We start from the raw sequence: 18548 nt of genomic DNA, 5'->3' as shown, positions 1-18548 counted from the left end.
TCATTGTTACTGGATGTTCCCAACTGGAGGGGAAAACAGGAGAGTCAAGAAAAGAGAAATCAAACAGCCCAGTAGGATTGATGCCCTTCTTTTTCCAATCACAGAAGATGTCATTGTTTAAAATATTCATGAGCAGTGGGTAGTTATTTACTTGCGAGGATGCTGGAGGAAGATGGCAGCAAGGAGGAGCACTACTAGAACATCTGTGAAGCATACTTCTTACACATAAGAAGCTGACAAAAGAATCAATCCTCAGGCACTAAAAAGACTGCAGGTTACATTAAAATGACTTATATATTTCTAATACTTTAGGAATAGCAAGTCTCTTATGATGGCCTCATTTAGAACATGTGCACCTCAGAGTAGTTCCCACATGCCCATTGTAGCTCATTGCAACCCTGGAGAAGATGATGATGGTGGTTATGAGACTGTCATAAATAAAAAGCCATAATGACCAGAAAAACTGTAGTGAAATGCTTTCCGCCTTCCATCAGCAGAATATTGGCAAGATACAACCCATTATGCCAAAGTATAAGAATGTCAATCTTAGAATTATGAACACAAAATCAATTGTAACTAATAAATATTTATTCATGGGAAGAATGCTCAAGCCTATGATAGAATATTAACTTAAACACAGAAAGGTACCTCTTGGCTTTGGCTGACAGCATCGCTTCAGAGTGAAGACTATATTGTCTGTCCTTAGAATCTGTCCTTTTAAGTGATCCATTAGCTCTGTCAGAGTTGGAAAGAGCTTATCAGACCCATGCAAGACACATCCATCGTTCTTCATTTCAATCTGGAAGTTTTTGTACTGTTTGGGAGGATTTAAGATTTGCTGCATGAGAGTAAGGGAAAAGACAGTAAGCAGAAATCATTAAGGAAACAACACACCCTTGACAATATGAGAGCTACATTACCCACTCCAATGACATACCAGTAAATGTAATAATTACAGACACATTTCTGAAGTTATTTCAGTCCTAGATCATGGGGCACCAATGAGCGTCTATGAATTACACTATATGCTAAGAAGTAAAAACAACTTGAAGATGCATATCTAAAGCACTTTGTCTCCCCTTATCTTGTTTTAATAGACATAGACAATTTCCCCAAAAGGAACACTATCTGCACTCCATGAATAACACCTTCGAAGTTTGGAAATTTTGCAATGGGCAACAGACATTTTGGGTCTAACCATTATTAATTGAAGCTGAGAAATACAATCAGAATTGTATACAACAATCCAACAGTTTCCATATAAATAAAGACAAATAGTTACCTGAACCATATTGAGAGGGTGGTATAAAATTTAATAATAATTTTATTTTCACTCCCTCTCCTAACAATCTCTATGACAGAGTTGGTTGTTTTCACCTCTGCTGCACACTGAATTGATGTTTTTCTCAAGATATGTGCTACAACCCCAATCTTTCCTTTGCTGTCTCTACCAGTTTAGACCCCACCAGCAAATAGAACCAGACCCCACAGTAATGCATGCATAATCCCCACCCTGCTTACTTCTCTTCATTACAGTAACTCTACACTTGTGGGATGATGCTATTGCAATCAATTGTCATTGTATACAAATTCTGCATGCATTGTCATACAAGAAAATATTTTCCATGCATGGACCATCATTTTTGCAGCAACTTGAAGGCCCATGTGGATGGGAGCAAGGAAGCCTTTATGGCAAAGATTAAACCCATCTTTCAACCTTTGTAGGTTCCAAGACGACTAACAAACGGTTCTCAGTAGTACTTGTTCTTCATAACAGTCAAATCATAATCTACTGCAGAAAAATTTCAGATCTATTTGATATGTTTGCAAATGTATATTTTTGCTACATATACATGTTCTCCCAATTAACAAGATAAATACGTCAGATTACAAGAAATCATCCAACATACGAAACTATAATTTGTTAATTACCAGCATTCCCTTCCTCCAAATAAAAATAGATGACAGAGCTGAGAGTCTGCTTAAACTTGCCAACTCTGTTGCAGCCTCTTGAGGCTACTTCCAACATGCACATTCTTCATACATGAACAAGCACCACACTAGTACTGAATTCTCACAGGCACGTCTGCAGCCATCAATGGCAAGACTACAAATTGGGCCTTCCTTTTTAAGCGGTTCTTCTCAGCCTAACCACTCCATTCCATTACAGAGCTCAAAAGATAAAACCAAGCCAACCATACCTGTGAGTATTCAATACATGTCACAGTTAAGAGAATATTGTGGAAGTCTGTACAGCTCCATCTCAGCACATACATCCCTTCCTCGTTGCCTTCCTGTTTCAGCTTGTTGATAGCATACTCTGTGCTGCAAGTTTTTATAAGTGATAAGTTATATTCAAGAATTAGTTAGGTAAATGTTGTTGTTTGCTGTAAAACATGCTACATGGACATTTTTACTAGATGTGAGACAACAAGACATGGTACATCTCCATTCATGCATTTCAAAACAGATTAGTACTAGAGAAAAAAGAAGGTGTCCTGAGTAGAAACATGTCTCTGATATAGGACATAAGCCCTCCCCCCCTTTTAAAGAAAGATAAGATATACTTAATTCACATGTTCATAGGCAGTCCCTACACAAGCTAGATTTCTCTGATCAATACTAGTAACAACTCCAGGTACAAATCATCATTTGTACAGTTTCCCTCTGCAGTGAAATGTATAAAAGAAGACCATCCTTATCCTGGAACACCTTCTACCATATCTACCTGCCAGATTTTTAAGATGTGTAGATGAGGCTTTCCTGAGAGAAGCTATTTTATCTGAAGAGGAGATGGGTGGGACACACAGGTGGTACTTTTCAGTTGCTTCTTCCAAGCTGCAGAACATTCTTCTCCAGGAGTGGGTATGGGTAATTTCTCTACAGACTATACTGAGAACATTAAAAGCTTTCCTGTCCCAAAAGGCCTTTGAACAGACTAATGAGATTGCACAAGTTATTGGTGGTTTAAATTAAAAATATTAAAATATTATTTTAAATTGATCTCATATTTATGATAAAATATAATAATTAAAAAGTGCAGTAGTCGTCATAATCAAAAGTAAAAATTTCAAGGGAAATCATGTAATCTCTTTACATAAGGATTACTATTAAGGAGGACATAAAACTAACCAAAGAGGACCATGGCATCCATTTTTAATGTTGTGCTTTATTAAAGGTGGAGCAACATCAGTGCAGAGATAGTGATGAGCATCTGCAGTAAGTCTGAAGTATCCGTCTACCAAAGCAGCAAATGACAGAGCTTCTTCATGAGAAGAGAGTACAAGTTCCTAAAACAGAATAATTTTATCGAATTATTCTGCTGTGGATAAAATGCAGCAAAAAGTTAAAGGAGTTGACAGAAGAGATCATTTAGAAACCTATTTGCATTCACATACGAACATATGAAGAGCCCTCCTGAATCAGACCAGTGGTCCATCTAGTCCAGAGTTCTGTGGCCACTAGGAGTGTGCATTTGGTATAAACCAGGCTAGAAAAATACCTGAATACCTTATGGGTATTTTTTGTGTCTTGTACAGATCACAGAATCTAACATTGGTACAGTAACCGAATTTTTCCAGTTTTCATTCAGATGTAATCAAACTAGACCGAAGATCAGCTGTGGCAGGGGGAATTGAGAGCTCCCAGCCGGGTCTGCATGTGGTGGGGAGAGGCTTCCTGGCTACATGCAGATCCATGTATAGTTTCCAGACATCTTTATGCAGTGTGCACACAGTAGAAAGTGAAGAACGCAGGTATCTCAACTCACTAGGCAAAAACAGATATGTGGTAATTTAATCGTGTATGCACATCCAGTGGAGAGAAGAGTGGACATAGGTGCATTCAAGTGCATGGAAGGGGTAAAAGATTCCAGCATAGGCGAGTGACTGAAGGCATGGAGCTGGGGGAGGGGAGTGTTATTAACAGAATACAAGGATTCCATCTTGTATAGCTAAGGACTCAGAGCACTTACCATCCTGTTGTTGTCTTGCCTATAAGTACACACGGTGCAGTCTTTAATCACAATGTGAGTAATTTCAAGAAAGTAAGAGAAACTGTTCCATTCCTCTTTTTTATTTTTGTCTTCGTTTTTCTTGACTTTGCTATCTGATTTCTTTCTTTTTATTTTGTGTTTTTCTTTCTCATAAGGTGTAACCTGGTTGAAATAAATCAGGCAGATTAAAGTTGGGGGAAGAAAAAAGAACCCCATGCAAATGGCTCTGGGGAAAAGGTGTGTATGTGTGTGTATATAGAACCGAGACACTAATAGCTAGCATTGAAATAAAATAATACGTAACACAATAGCACTTGTGTAGACACATGGATACTTCAAAGAGCTAGCACTTTATAGTGCAAATGTAGTCTTGGGCTGTATCAACAAAGGCATCACATCAAAATCACAGGATGTCACAGTCCCAGTGTATACCACATTGCTGAGACCCCACCAGGAGTTCTGTGCGCAGTTCTGGAGGCCTCACTTCAAAAAGGATGTGGACAAAATTGAGAGGGTTCAGAGAATGCCAAAAGTGATCCGGAGTGATCAAGCCCTATGAGGAAAAGCTGTCTTAGAGGAAGAGGGGGGAAAGGTTCCTGTTGGATAGAACCCACAGAAATGGGTCTAAACTAGAAGAAGAGTTGGTTCTTATATGCCGCTTTTCTCTACCCGAAGGAGTCTCAAAGCAGCTTACATTAACCTTCCCTTTCCTCTCCCCACAACAGACACCCCGTGAGGTGGGTGAGGCTGAGAGAGCCCTGATATTCCTGCTCAGTTAGAGCAGTTTTCTCAGTGCTGGGGCGATCACAAGGTCACCCAGCTGGTTGCTCATGGGGGAGCGCAGATTCAAACCCGGTTCAACAGATTAGAAGTCCACACTCCTAACCACTACACCAAACTGGTAGAATGATATTGGCTAGATATCAGGAAAACAAATTCAGTCAAAGTAGTTAATCAGTGGGATCAACTGCCTAAGGAGATTGTGAGCTCCTCCTCACCAGCAGTTTTCAAACAGTGACTGGACAGATACTTATCCTGGATGCTTTAGGCTGATTCTACATTGAGCAGGGGTTGAACTAGATGGCCTGCATGGCCCCTTCCAAATCTATGAATCTAGTGAATTTGATAGGTCTCTGTTCTGAAGCCAACTTCCTCAATGCAAGGCTCTTAGAAGTGCAAAAGGATCCAGCCACTGATTGGCAGCAGTTTTTATAATCTGAAATCTAGATGATGGTCAGTAATATTCTGAAATTAGCAGCATGTAACCCTTCATTTCACTCATCAATGTCAGAAATTTTCCTTTGACTTAAGTAGAAGATGAAAAGCCACCTAATCTGAAGAAACTTTTCTTAGGTTGGAAGAAGAATTCAAACTTTGCTGAGCACACAAGTGGGATACTCTGGAAAAAATGTATATTGCAAGTTACATAAATTACAAAAACAAATGACACTTTAAAGTAGCTGGCAATACTCTATGGCAGGGGTAGTCAACCTGTAGTCCTCCAGATGTTCATGGACTACAATTCCCATGAGCCCCTGCCAGCATTTGCTGCCAGGGGCTCATGGGAATTGTAGTCCATGAACATCTGGAGGACCACAGGTTGACTACCCCTGCTCTATGGAACAATGTGACAATATCCATGAAGTAACAGTGTCCTGAAGTACTAAATACATCTGCTGACCACTACCAATACTGTTTTCTTACCAAAGTATTTTTGATACCTAAAAGATGCTTTTAAGAAAGTCAAAAATTTATTCTCATTTTTTTCCAGAACAAAGCTTCCATCTCTTTCCAAAGATTAAAATCAAAATTACAAAGGATTCACCAAAGCGGAAACTTCTAAACCACTTCTAGAGAGCCGGTGTGATGTAGTGATTAAGAGCAGTGGCCTCTAATCTGGAGAACCGGGTTTCATTCCCCATTCCTCCTCCACTTGCAGACAGCTGAGTGACCTTGGGACAGTCACAGTTCTCTCAGAGCTTTCTCAGCCTCACCTACCTCATAGGGCATTTGTTGTGGGGAAAGGAAGCGTAGGCAATTGTAAGCCACTTTGAGACTTCTTTAGGTAGTAAAAAGTAAGGTACAAAAAAATCAGTTCTTCTTATCCAAAAGTTATGTTTTTTTAACAACTGGGGATTTTGCTTACTTGACTCTTCCTTCACAATCTCACACTTACTTGTGGTTTGAGCCTCCACTGGATTCCATGATTGCCTGTTACCATAACTTCGTACTGCGGAAGGGGGTCAGAGTCATTCAAGTTAAAGCTTTTCTCATTCTCAGATGAAATCAACAGTGAGGAGGTCTCAAATATTTCTGCTCCATAATGCTTTGTTAATGTTTCCATTGTTGACAAGTATTTCACCTTCAGATCATGTGGTGAAACACTGCTATCACAAATGGTCTTATTGTTAAATTCCTTTAGGAAATCTTTGAAAACATTGTTTATCCGTATCCTGGTTAAGAAGTTCCTTTGTCTAATGGTCTTGTTTAGCGTTTCAGGAATATACCGTCTGTAGCTAAGGAGAGAAATGGAAGAAAATACATATTTACTGTCTCTATCAATATTCTCTTTACTTCTCAGTTACCATCAGGGATAACATAAAAGCTTCAAAATAAAAGACCTTGGGATAAATATACAGCATCAACATCACAGACAAGTAGCACGCATGTCTTGAACATTTAGGGTGCAATGTACTTATATTTATTTCAAAGTAATTTAGTAATTCAACTTGGAGGCTGTTTACAACCATACAAGCCACACCATAACTAAAAGAAAACCAACAATACCAAAAAAGGTATTATGAAACAGGATGTAGCAGAGGATGTAACATAAGACAAGGGTGTTACAAACAGCAAAAAACCCTCACCAAAAGCCTGGGGGGGGGGGGGAATGTCTTCACCCAGTGTTTGAAATTTAATCTTAGGCACTAGATGAAAGCAAGGAATTTCATAAACACAGCTCTGTATCAAAATCCCATATCTCCCTGTCTCTGGTAGCCAGTGTTCATTTGGCTTTCTAGCCTTCCCAACCATCCCGTACCCGTGTAAAATCAATCCTGACAAGACAGATAATCCTGGTTGGAAAGGATGATGCTTTAGATCTGGCTTTTTCAGAGCAGATTAGGAGCTCATGGACCCAAGCCTTGAAAAGCAGGCTGGTGTGCAATGGTCATGAACATCTATCAGCTGCATCTGGTTTGCCAACACCCTTCTTTCTTAGTTTCAGCTGATCTGGCCACACGCATCTAAGTTTCTGTAACCTTGTGGATGACTTACTATAATGTGCTCTACACTGGTCTGTCCTTGAAGACAACCTGGAAGCTACAGCCAGTTTGCTTCCAAGTTCAGTTACGACCTTTAAAGCCCTTCAATCGACCAGTGCTCTCCCAGCTGCATTTGCTCCAGACTGAGGACTGAATCAAATGTTGGTACTCACCTTTAAAGCCCTAAATGTTCTGGGACCTTCATACCTGCAGGACCACCTTCTCCCCTGTGCCCCTCAGAGAAGCCTATAATCCGGCACACAAAATCTGCTAAAGATCTCTTGCCCCAGAGAAGTGAAACTGACCTGAACCCAATGCCAGGACTTTCTCTGTGCTGGCACCACCCTGGTGGAACAGTCTTCTGAGTGAGATCAGGGCCCTACATGACTTAAAACAGTTCCACAGGGCCTGTAAGACAGAGTGGTTTCACCAGGCCTATACTTCATCAATGATAACTGGCCTCCCGACATACATATAGAAATAACATCTAGACACCACAGAGTTGCACATTATTCCCCTCCCCTCCCCCACTGGAAAAAAGGGCAGACCTCATGGGTTTTTAAATAACCAGATTTAATAATTTTAAATGTTTTAAGTTTAAATGTACTGGTGGTATATTTGTAAGATGCCCTGAGCCTTTGGAGAAGCGGAACATAGAAATTAAATAAACCAAAAAACAATTGTCTTCACACTGCACAAAAACACTGATCTCAGTTTTGCATACCACCACTACCAGAAAAAGCAGATGATGCAATTACAGTCTGCGTAAGGATCTCATTTGACCACACGGCTAATAGTACGTTCTTTCTTAACCAGAAAAGGTTAAACAATCTGAAAGCAGATTGTTTTCTGGGAGCTAAAATGAAATCTGGACTATGGACATATCTGACTGTTTGGCAGCAGCAGATGTAGTGAACTCCTAACTCCCCTGTGTGCTAAAGACCTGCAGGAAGCCTGTACAGCTAGACCTGCAAATGACACCTTTGTAAGTGCCAAAATTTTACCACAGCATTGCAGTTAATGAGAACTGTGAACTTGCAAGTGCCTTTTGTAATACAAGAATTCAGTGTTCCATGGAAGCTGTCATTTATCCCAAGGGTGCAAAATAGTCACTGACACACCTCAAAAGTCATAAGACCATCAGACCAAAACCTGCTTAGGATCCCCAGCCCAAAAGAGGTGAAACTGATGCTGGCCTTGGCCCCAGCCTGTGGGAACACTCTACCAAGCAGGACCAGGGCCCTGTGGGACCTTAACCTGTTCTGCAAGGCTTGCAAGACAGAGCTATTCCACCAGGCCTAACCAGGGCTTCGATGGACCTGTGAGAAATGCCGGCTTAACTGCTACAAATTGAGAGAGAAATTGCCTTTAAAGACTGGAAACCCCTTCCATCAAAACCAGAACTAGCTGGAGGCTATAGAATCACAATAGTTTTATGTATTTATATTTGATTGATTTTTAAAATTTTACTAATTGTGGAATCTATGTTGTTACCCTGCCTGAGCTCTAGGAAGCACAAATTTTATAAAAATAAAGATTAGTATTATAACACTATGAAATTACAAGACTGATCCCAAGACCGTGAAAGATGAACTGTAAGATATATTTCTCTTTCTCTGACTATATGTTTGGGGCCTCACCAACACCATTTACATAACCATTCACTACCTTCATTGCTCCCCCCCAATGAGGACAGCTCTTTAGTCTAGATAATTATGTCTCATTGTATACTAACCACAGTGATCCATGTGCCAGCTGCACTAGCTGACAGTACAATTCCAGATCAAGTTCAAGGTGTTGGTGTTTCTAAGGCCCTCAGGAGTCTGGGCCCTACATATCTGCAAGACTGTCTCTCCCAGTACATCCCCCAAAGAGCTTTGAACTCTGTGAAGACAAACCCATTGGTCCAGGGAAGTGCAGCAAACCTTGATCAGAGCAAGGGCCTTTACAGTCTTGGCTCCTGCCTGATGGAATTAGTTGCCAGCAGAGATCTAGGTCTGAGAGAACTAACAAAGTTCCACAGGGACTGCAAAATGGCACTCTTCTACAGGCCTGTGGTTGAGGCCAGGTCAGCTCAGATGCAATTATGGGATTCCCCCTGCCTTACCCATTTCATGTGTCCTCTGTTCTGTTCCATTCCCATACCAATGTCCCCCCACATCTGTGAAATTTACCAAGATTAAGAACAACATTGGATGAGATAGTAGCATTTACAATACAAAACGGGTAGGTTAATTTTAAATTGTTTCATTACATTTTAAATGTGATTTTATATGCTGTGAAACACCCCAAGCCTGCTTATGAGGAGGGGTGGCCTAAAATTAAATTTGTTTCAGAGCTCTTTAAGTTGTGTATCAGATTTCTGCTTGTTTTCAAGTTCCTGAAATCTAAATCTATATTGCACTGTATCATAATTTGTTTGGAAACATTCAGTCTTCATATGAAAAAGTGTTAAAGTAACTCTGAAGACTATGCAAGGTACAATACAAAACAAATCTGACTCACCTGACATCCTTGAGAAGTTCTGGCAGCCTCATGTTCTTTTTTATGGCATCGTGCGAGATGGCAAGGACAGCCATGCCCAGACATTCATTTTCAATTTCATGAACCTCCTGATCATTTTTAGGATCCCGAACAGGTGCAAAACATCTTACCAAATCATTTTGCCCCTGAACATGAGAGAAAACCATGTTAACTGCCTGTATATCTGAATAGTTTCAGCTGTCAAATATTCAGTGCAGCAACACAGCCTTGCATAGAATAGCACCTTATGAAGCAAAACAGCCATGTGAGAAATGATACAGCATCATGTACAATAAAGTAGTGAGATCATTCAGACACTTCAGGAAATGGGACTTGACTATTCTGCAATGGACATTTGGGTTAAAGCGGTTGCTATATCAATACAGATGGCAACAGAGGTACAAACACATTGAGCAGAACACTAGTATAGAGTTTCTCATCTTAAAAAAGATACTTGCCACAGAGCAAAAATAATTCATACAAAGTTATTTCTTTAAAGAGTGAGTACTAAATGTAGCAAAGTACAAATTGATTCACAATTCTTCCCTACATGTTACCTACCTGCGCAAAAATATATTCTAGCGAATTTGCATCAAGCAGAGGAGTGCCTTCTTGCACCTGTTTTTTCTCATATGAGTTCTTGGATTTCTTTGGAGAATGTCTCCAAACAGATGGTTCATTTTCATTTGCCCCATGCCAATTAGTAAAGTAAAACCTTGAAAAAATATATAAGAATAAGGTATTAACTTTTAAAGTGGCTAAATTTGGATGGTTGGCTTCTAGATTTAGGAGTTTCTGGACTAACTGAGGGAATAAATTATGTTATTTCTGATGTATTATATCTGCTACTTTGAATACATTTAACCTATAAATCTATTCAAGATACTATTAATATTTTTACCATTACATGTCTATTGTACTACAATGGAACGTTTCTGTTGTGGAATCCATTTTTATTTGCTGGTCTTTACACAGTTAAGTGAAAAGATTTTATAAATACATTATTTAATTGGAGAACAAAAGAACCAAATAATACAGCTTTGTCAAAAAAAATACCATGAGCAAGTAGCATGTTTCAAGGCTGCCTAATTATAATGGGTATCAGAACTAGGTAACCCACATCTCATATCCTGAACTACCTAACCATCTTTAAACCGCTCCTGCGGAGTGGATTAAATAAAAGGGTAAGGGCTGTTTGGCAGGAGTCAGGGCGGGCCCTGTCCAGGATAAAAACTCGGAGGGCCCAATCAGGAGCCGCAAAGTGGCTCCTGATTGGGCCCTCTGAGTGTCCATCCAGGGCCAAGCCTCCAATGGGGAGCTGCACAAAGCGCGGCTCCCCATTGGCTGCTTGGCCCAGCCTCGCCTGCCCGGCCAGGGACTCACCTCGCAGATCGCCCTGGCAGTCCATGGGGTAAGTCCTCTGGCTCGGGCCCTCCTCCACCTTCAGGAAGGAGCAAGGACGCTGCATCGAAGACACGGCGTCCTTGCTCCTTTCCCTCCCCGGGAACCCTGCCCATGGGGGGGGCGACATCAGTGGGGGCCTTATCCTGGCCCAAGGGACAGCCTCGCCGTGTCGCTGACACGGTGAGCCTGCTCCTCGGCCCCTCCCGCCCTCCGGGGCAGCCTTGCCGCATCACTGACGCGGCCAGGCCGCTCCTGTGGCCGGGAGAAGCCCCCGGGATGCTGCGGGGTGGGGGGCTGTCCCTGGCCCCCTGAAAATGCCTCAGTTCGCCCACCGCTGCCTGCATTGAGGCACGGCCCGGGAAGCCTTCGCTCTGCGAAGGCTTCCCCAGCCAGAGTTGCCTAGCGTCCATTTTATCCCTGTATAAAATGGGCTTTAGTTCTAGTACCCATATAATGTACAGATCGCACAAGCTCAGCTTCCTTATAAAATTCACAGCCTTTAATCTATACAACTTCCTCTGATACAGACTGGCCTCTTCCCTGGGCTAGTCCTGTCCTTAAGATACTGTCACAGCATCACTCGGAGCAGAGTGTTCATGTATGGACATGCAACAGCTGGCCTGGAAAGCTTTTTCTGAGTTGGAGGCTAAGCAACCATGTAATATAGCACTGTCCAATTATATACTTGGTACAGCCAGAATGAGTGGCTACACATAAATTTACTGACCCCTGGAAGCTGAATATGAGTACTGGTTTGGCAGCATCATAGATCTAACCTCAAGATGTTTATTTTATACATTTTCCTTCACCTACAGCTCTCCACTGACAAGCTTCCAGGCATAACCCTTTCTCCATAATCACATGCAAGACACATTTTATGGGCAATACTAACAGGCAACTTAAACAAAGATAGGCAAGACTTGTTTTGTCATTTTGCCCTATTTTTAATTTTGTAACATAATATTTAAGTTTTAATAATAAAATACCAAAGAAATGGGAGCAAACACACACACAAAAGTGGTCCAGCACTTTAATCACAAAGAGCTTATTTTAGAACACTAATATCTTGCAACATGGTACTCCGCATAGCACTCGAGGAGGTAAAAACTGCTAAGTGTCTTAATACTAAATGGAAGAACCCAGGCAGCATTAAGCACTTTTCCCCTCCATTCAAACCAATTTTTAGCTGACTGGACTGTAACTGCCCAGTTCCACACTAGATATGACCCTAGGAAACAGGCAGCCCTGCAACACACACCAAACAGTGAAAGCTCGAGCTGGTGACACAAGAGTGGAATGCATTGCGTGTATCCTGAATTCCAGTGTCCTGCCACAGCCAGGAATCCTGCCCAAAACAATGCTAGACTTTCAGGGAACCAAGTGGAACAAAGTTCAGAGAACATGATTCCGTTCCCACCGCCATACAGAGTCACTTGTAATTCTCCGACTGGGGACTGGGGGCTAAGAGCCTCTTCTTGAACGGCATAGGAAGCAGGTAAGTCAGACTAGGAAATTAGTAAGAAGTGTCTTCCTTTTGTGCCAACAGAATTATCACTCCACTAGCATAAATACTGTTATAATTATTTATTTCTGGTAGGATTTATAACCCGCCACTTCTCCGAGGACTTGTGGTGGCTTACAATAAAAACATTCATAAATTAATAAAACCCCAATAAAACCCCCATGAAAATGGCTATTTGGGATTCAATCCTATCATGATACCTGAGCTGTCAAAAAGCTCTTGCAGTGCATACTTCCTCCCAACCTGCCAATTACATTTCAATTAGCATATAATGCTGTTCAGGGGGTTTGGGATTGTGTTCCCTCACAGAAACATGCATTATCTAATGCCACCCACTCTACCTGTCTGATATAAAAAGCAGCAGAGGGGAACCCACTTTCTATCAGCCTTGTGATATAGTAATGTTTTAATGGCTTTTTGCTCCAAAATCCATGGTTGATGAATAGTTTGCTAGTTTAAAAGACTTAAGTGTTCCCATAAATGGTGGTAAATCATCTGCTATGGATATCAATTATTATTGGAATTCAGTCTTCAGCACTTCTGCATTGGAAAAAGTCCAGCTCACTATATTTAATAACTCACATAATGCTACTGAACTTAGATCAATATTTCCTGCCACTGTTCTCACTTGCTACAGAGTCATTAAAAACATACTTACATTTGATAAAGACATTAGTGCAAATTCTAAACACTATTAAAATATGAAGTATAGAACATGCTTTTACTGTAACAATTCCCACTACTAATTTGTTGAGAGCCAAGTCAGGAAATAATATTTTAAAGGCCACTCAGATAAGGGGTATCATCCTGTTTGTATGGACTTCTGCCAGAGCTTAAATTGCCAATTCAAATTTTATCACTATCTTATCAGCTCCCATTCACACCTGCTATACGGGGGAATAATGCTGATCTACTTGAGGGCTATTGTTAATTTCCTTTGCAAACATTTATTTGAAGGCTTTAAGGCATGGCATAACTGCTAGGCATTGTTATTATTGGTGGCTGGGAGCTTTCAATTATATGGCTCCATCAAGTATGTAACCCTCTAATTAAGTACATACCTATTTCTAGTAAAATATGACACTGCTATTTGCAAAAAAAAGCTTAATTGTATTTTTTGTACAAAATAGTCTGTTTAGTAATTAAAAATATAAAATTTACTTGTGTACTTCTAGAACATGTGATTTTTCTCAAAATTTCTCTGTAGCTGAAAACACAGGAATGAACTTAAAGGAAGTTAACAGGGCTATGAACAGAACTGCCCTCTAAGTCTTGGAAAGACAAAAATATGTCTTGGTTATTACTATGACATCTGTTATTTTATTTTCATATCTACTCTCTTGTTTTCTGAGAAATATCCCCTCCTAAATGAGAGAGGAATATTCCTTTGCACACAAATTAGTGGCCTCCTCTGCTTTTACTTTTGAAATTTTTTTGTTCAATTGTCTTCTATCTAATTATTGCTGCACAAAACTTTCTGACCAAACTACAGACAAAGCACTTTCAAACGTGCATTTGAGGATCCCTGTCCTGCCCTAGGCCAGACTTTCCAATGACCCTTCCGATTTGTCCATGGATTTGGATGTTGGAAGGGAGGCAAGCTAGTCACCCTTTCCCCCTCTCCTTCACTCATGCTGGTTCTCCATGTCTCTCTCTGGGTCTCTGCCCAGAGCACAGCCTGCATATCCTCTCCAGCCACCTATGGGAAATGTCTTGTTGATACAGCACATCTGTTTTATTTCCCTCCTGGAAGGAATAAAGGTTATGATCAATCCCAGCTCCTTTTCCACACCTCGCTGGTTTCCTTTCCATCTAGCAAGTCCAACTTCTTCCCTCCCTGTACTAGCCACACACCCTCCCTGGACCATAAGAAAGGTGCTCTGGCTGTGCTGCCTCCACTGCTGTAAATGTTCCTGTGTTGCCCATCCCTGTGGATATCTGACCCACCAGACTATGGAAATCTGATGATGAGGTCAGCAGCAACTGTGGCAATCTCAGCTGAACTGCAGTTGCCATCAGCATGTTCTGGGCATTCCCTACTGCCCCATGACCCTGCTTCTGCATCCGGACTCCCCCCTCTTCTCCCTGTTCCCCAATAGCCATCTTCTTTAAACCGGGGTGAGTGTGCCTCCTGGGCAGGCATGGTGCTAGAGTCACAGGTTGTGGGGATTCAGGGAAGGGTCTGTTCCCCAGTAGTATATTTTTAAATGCTGAATGACTACCATTGCTCAGAAATGGTTCAAGCACTCTTTTGAGCCTGATAAATTTTTTTAACGTCCATTGGTCATATAAAATGTAAATACTTAACTAATCATAGTTAAATCAGACTCTTCTTTAAAGAGAGATTTATACTCTACTTTTCTTCCCCAACATGCAGCAAACCAGATTTTGCCTAACAGCAGCAAACCAGATTTTGGCACAATGCATTTTGACACAAGTAGCAAAACCCAAAACTTTTCCAACTACTGCAGTTATTACTGTTTCTTAAAGAGTATCCCCTTAGTAACAGCATGAAGATTGGCTGTATTTTAAAACAAAATGGGTTGATGTTGTAAGAAGGAGACATAGTAGGTTGCAGCAATATTTTTTCTATAGAATGTCTTAATACCTCATACGATAATGAACACGGAGTGCAGTTTTGTCCTCTATTTGGAAGATGTGATTTGGTGCATACCACACATTTCTTTTCTCATCAAAGAGTGCAAACAGATTGTGACACAGTGGAGATATAGCTGTAAATGGAAAATAACACATCAAACCAGTGGGTATACTATGAAGGATACACACAAATGTGTCTTACCAACTCCTGAAATGGAATGATTTAAGAAATTGTGTAACATTTACAAGTGGCTACACATCTGTAAAGATGTTTTATAGCTTACTGATCACATTAGTTACTGAAATGTAACAAAAGTTGATTTCAAGTTTATTATTATTATTGTTGTTGTTGTTGTTGTTATTATTGTTGTTGTTATTATTATTCGATTTATTCCCCGCCACTCCCTTGCGGCTCGTGGCGGGTTACAACATCTTAAAACCCCATTAAAATCCATTAAAACAATAATTACAATTTTAACATTATTAACTAACTAACATGGGAAGATCGGCTAATTAACTTCCCCCCTCCCACTACTGGCGGGTGGAGAGGGGATCCTGATGGTTCCTAGTCCCAAATCCCGGGAGGGGGGGGGCATAGGTGTCAGCCTTGGCCTCAACCATAAACCTGGCAGAAGAGCTCCGTTTTGCAGGCCCTGCGGAACGATGGAAGGTCCCGCAGCTCTCCCGGGAGCTCATTCCACCAGGCAGGGGCCAGGACCGAAAAGGCCCTGGCCCTGGTCGAGGCCAGCTGTACTTCGCTAGGGCCGGGGACGAGGATGATTTTAATCGTAGGATGATACAAAACATTGAAAGGTTAGTAAAGTTCTAATCTAAAAAACAGGAAAACTAGGTTTAAGAAGATTATTCACAGTATACTATAGTTTCAAATGCTGCTTGTCTCATGGAATTTAGATGCAGAGACCATATAGGAGCAATACATTTGAAAGACATCAAATACACGTTCTGTGTTCATGTTACTTTTTACCATAACGTCCAACAAATTTGGGAGCTGGTCTTATATTCAAGCTTCGCCGTCCTACACTGTGAATCTCTCAGTTATTTTTAAACATTCTCAGTAATCAAATATAAACCTTTTCTGGTATAATACATAGAATCCACCTACAAATAAACGAAAGATGTCCTGAACTAGTGCATTATTTGATCCTGATCTTACTAGAAGTACAACTAAAGAACATCTAAACGGGTCCTCAGTGAAATTCATGAACAAGTAGTAAAATCAGGCCTTCCTTCAAGGTACATTCCTAAAGCTCGGCAGTGCATAATTTTCCTTATTAGGGACACATCACTTGCCCTATTATGCTACTAGAGAAGATACCAGCATTGTGCTGTACATAGGTTAGAACAGAACTGACAAGTGTTCGACAGCTTTGAAACTCAATTAGTATGAATAATAAATAGGCTTTTTAAGTATTCATTGTTATTTATTATAAACCATTTTCATTTAGAAGCCATGATCAGTAGATACATTCTTCAAGCCTGCCCAAGAGATCTTCCCTGCTCATAAACCATCAGTCAAAAGGTTCAGAGCCTATTAAAGAGGGGCTACTAGAGAGATGGGGAAAATAGCAGTTGCTTAACACAAAGACCTTGCATTGGACAGGCTAAACAATTCTTTGCTTTCAAATTACAGGATCCTGCAGGACAGAAGAGGGTAAACCATACTCTAATACAATCTCTGGAAGGAAAAAAGATAAAGAGACCCAGGAAAGCCTTCTATTGAAACCAGAAAGGGCTATTAAAACAGCCCACCTTTGCTCTGTAAAAATTGACCACCACAGTAGAACTTCCTGGGCAGCCCTAGGCCTTGCTGAAGATGATGATTCTTCACACCATGGTCTCAAGGGGCAGAAACAAGCTCTCGGCTTGTGTGCACTCCCTCCCTTTCTCTGTCCCTCAACTTTTTAAGAGGAGAGAATTAGGATTTCAAAAGACAAAACAATGCTAATGTCAGAGAAAACAAACGATCATACTAAAAGTGGAAGCTGCACAGGGAGGGGAACAGAAGGTAGCAACCTCCAAGCTCACTACTGATCCTCACTCTTAGCCTACTTCATAGGATTTTTGTGAGGGTTAAATGGGAAAGGGAGAACAATGCTATATATCTAAATGCAGCAAAACGAGGATTCCAAAGAATAAAAGCTTCTGGGGAAAATTTCCTTTCTACACCGAAAGCTACACAGGGAATTTTTGCAGAACATACATTTCCTACATCACTTAAACAGTAAGACCGGCAATTGATTAATGCAACACTCACAGCATTTTCGGGCCGCTTCAATGCAAAGGTCTTCTGCTGTATACTTGCCATACGTATACCGAAGAGAAAGTTTTTCTTGCAAGTAGAATACTACTTCCAGTCCTTGCTCTTGAGCATCTGTATTCAGTTCTGTATTTCTCTTGGAGCTTCTCATTTTTGCGCAGAAAGCCATAGCTTTGCAGTCTTCTTTTACATTTATATACTACACAGGAAGTGAGAAGAACATTACAAAATATGTTCATATTTTATTATTTGTTCCCATATAATGTAGCTCAAAGCTAGAGGAGTGTATATGTGTTTGTTTGTTTTTTTTAACACTTCAATTCTGGGGAATACAGAATATAGAAAACTTAAATCATATTTGTACTAAGAGCCAAGACACTACCAACGAACAGTGATGGGATTCAGGTCTCAAACTACTCTGAAGATGAGATGTCATCAGATAAATGAAACAAACAATTAATAGCAACTCTCCATTTTTACTACAATGTTTGCTATTCCACCCCTTTCAAATACTTTGAGCAGTCTACAAAATTCAAGTATAAAACACAATCAAATAAGCAGTATAAAACAAAACACCCTGGTATACAAAAAAAAGATCACCTCCCTGAAGGACTGCCCCCAATCCTTTCATTCTCCAAATGGGCTAATTGAATAGAATGATCAACATCAACTGACCAAACAAGCAAGCTATATTATTAGAGTACACTTTTCCTTGTTCATCAGATCATCTATCAGAGCAATTAAAGCCACATCTATCTCACAGACAGACCTAAAGACAAGCTGAAACGGGTCACGGTAAAAGAGTCATTCAGGTTTGCCTGAAGTTGCTCCATTGAGAGCACTGGGCCCCGAACACTGCCATAACTAACAGTGTGCTTTACCATATATAAACAATATATCTGGAACAATGTCTGAACATATTTGTTTCTTTACATAGTATAGTATATTTATTCAAACAGATGGCCT

At 40.6% G+C, this 18548-nt stretch overlaps 1 protein-coding gene across 4 annotated transcripts in view; it reads right to left on the bottom strand.

The window, feature by feature from the left end:
- Nucleotides 1-18548, bottom strand: part of JAK1 (Janus kinase 1) — a 70593-nt gene that overhangs the window by 20418 nt on the left and 31627 nt on the right. For all 4 annotated transcript variants that reach the window (XM_077333456.1, XM_077333457.1, XM_077333454.1 and 1 more), the window contains exons 3-11: nt 17580-17781; nt 15315-15438; nt 10342-10495; nt 9763-9926; nt 6171-6510; nt 3974-4156; nt 3133-3290; nt 2202-2325; nt 649-838 (exon numbers count right to left, since the gene is read on the bottom strand). In XM_077333456.1, the coding sequence (XP_077189571.1) occupies nt 649-838; nt 2202-2325; nt 3133-3290; nt 3974-4156; nt 6171-6510; nt 9763-9926; nt 10342-10495; nt 15315-15438; nt 17580-17781 (1639 nt within the window). The remainder of the gene's footprint in view (nt 1-648; nt 839-2201; nt 2326-3132; nt 3291-3973; nt 4157-6170; nt 6511-9762; nt 9927-10341; nt 10496-15314; nt 15439-17579; nt 17782-18548) is intronic.

This window comes from Paroedura picta, chromosome 4 (assembly GCF_049243985.1).
Source record: "Paroedura picta isolate Pp20150507F chromosome 4, Ppicta_v3.0, whole genome shotgun sequence".
NCBI classification, from domain to species: Eukaryota; Metazoa; Chordata; class Lepidosauria; order Squamata; family Gekkonidae; genus Paroedura; species Paroedura picta.
The sequence above is the reverse complement of the archived record's forward strand: the minus strand, read 5'-3'. Positions and strand labels throughout refer to the sequence as shown.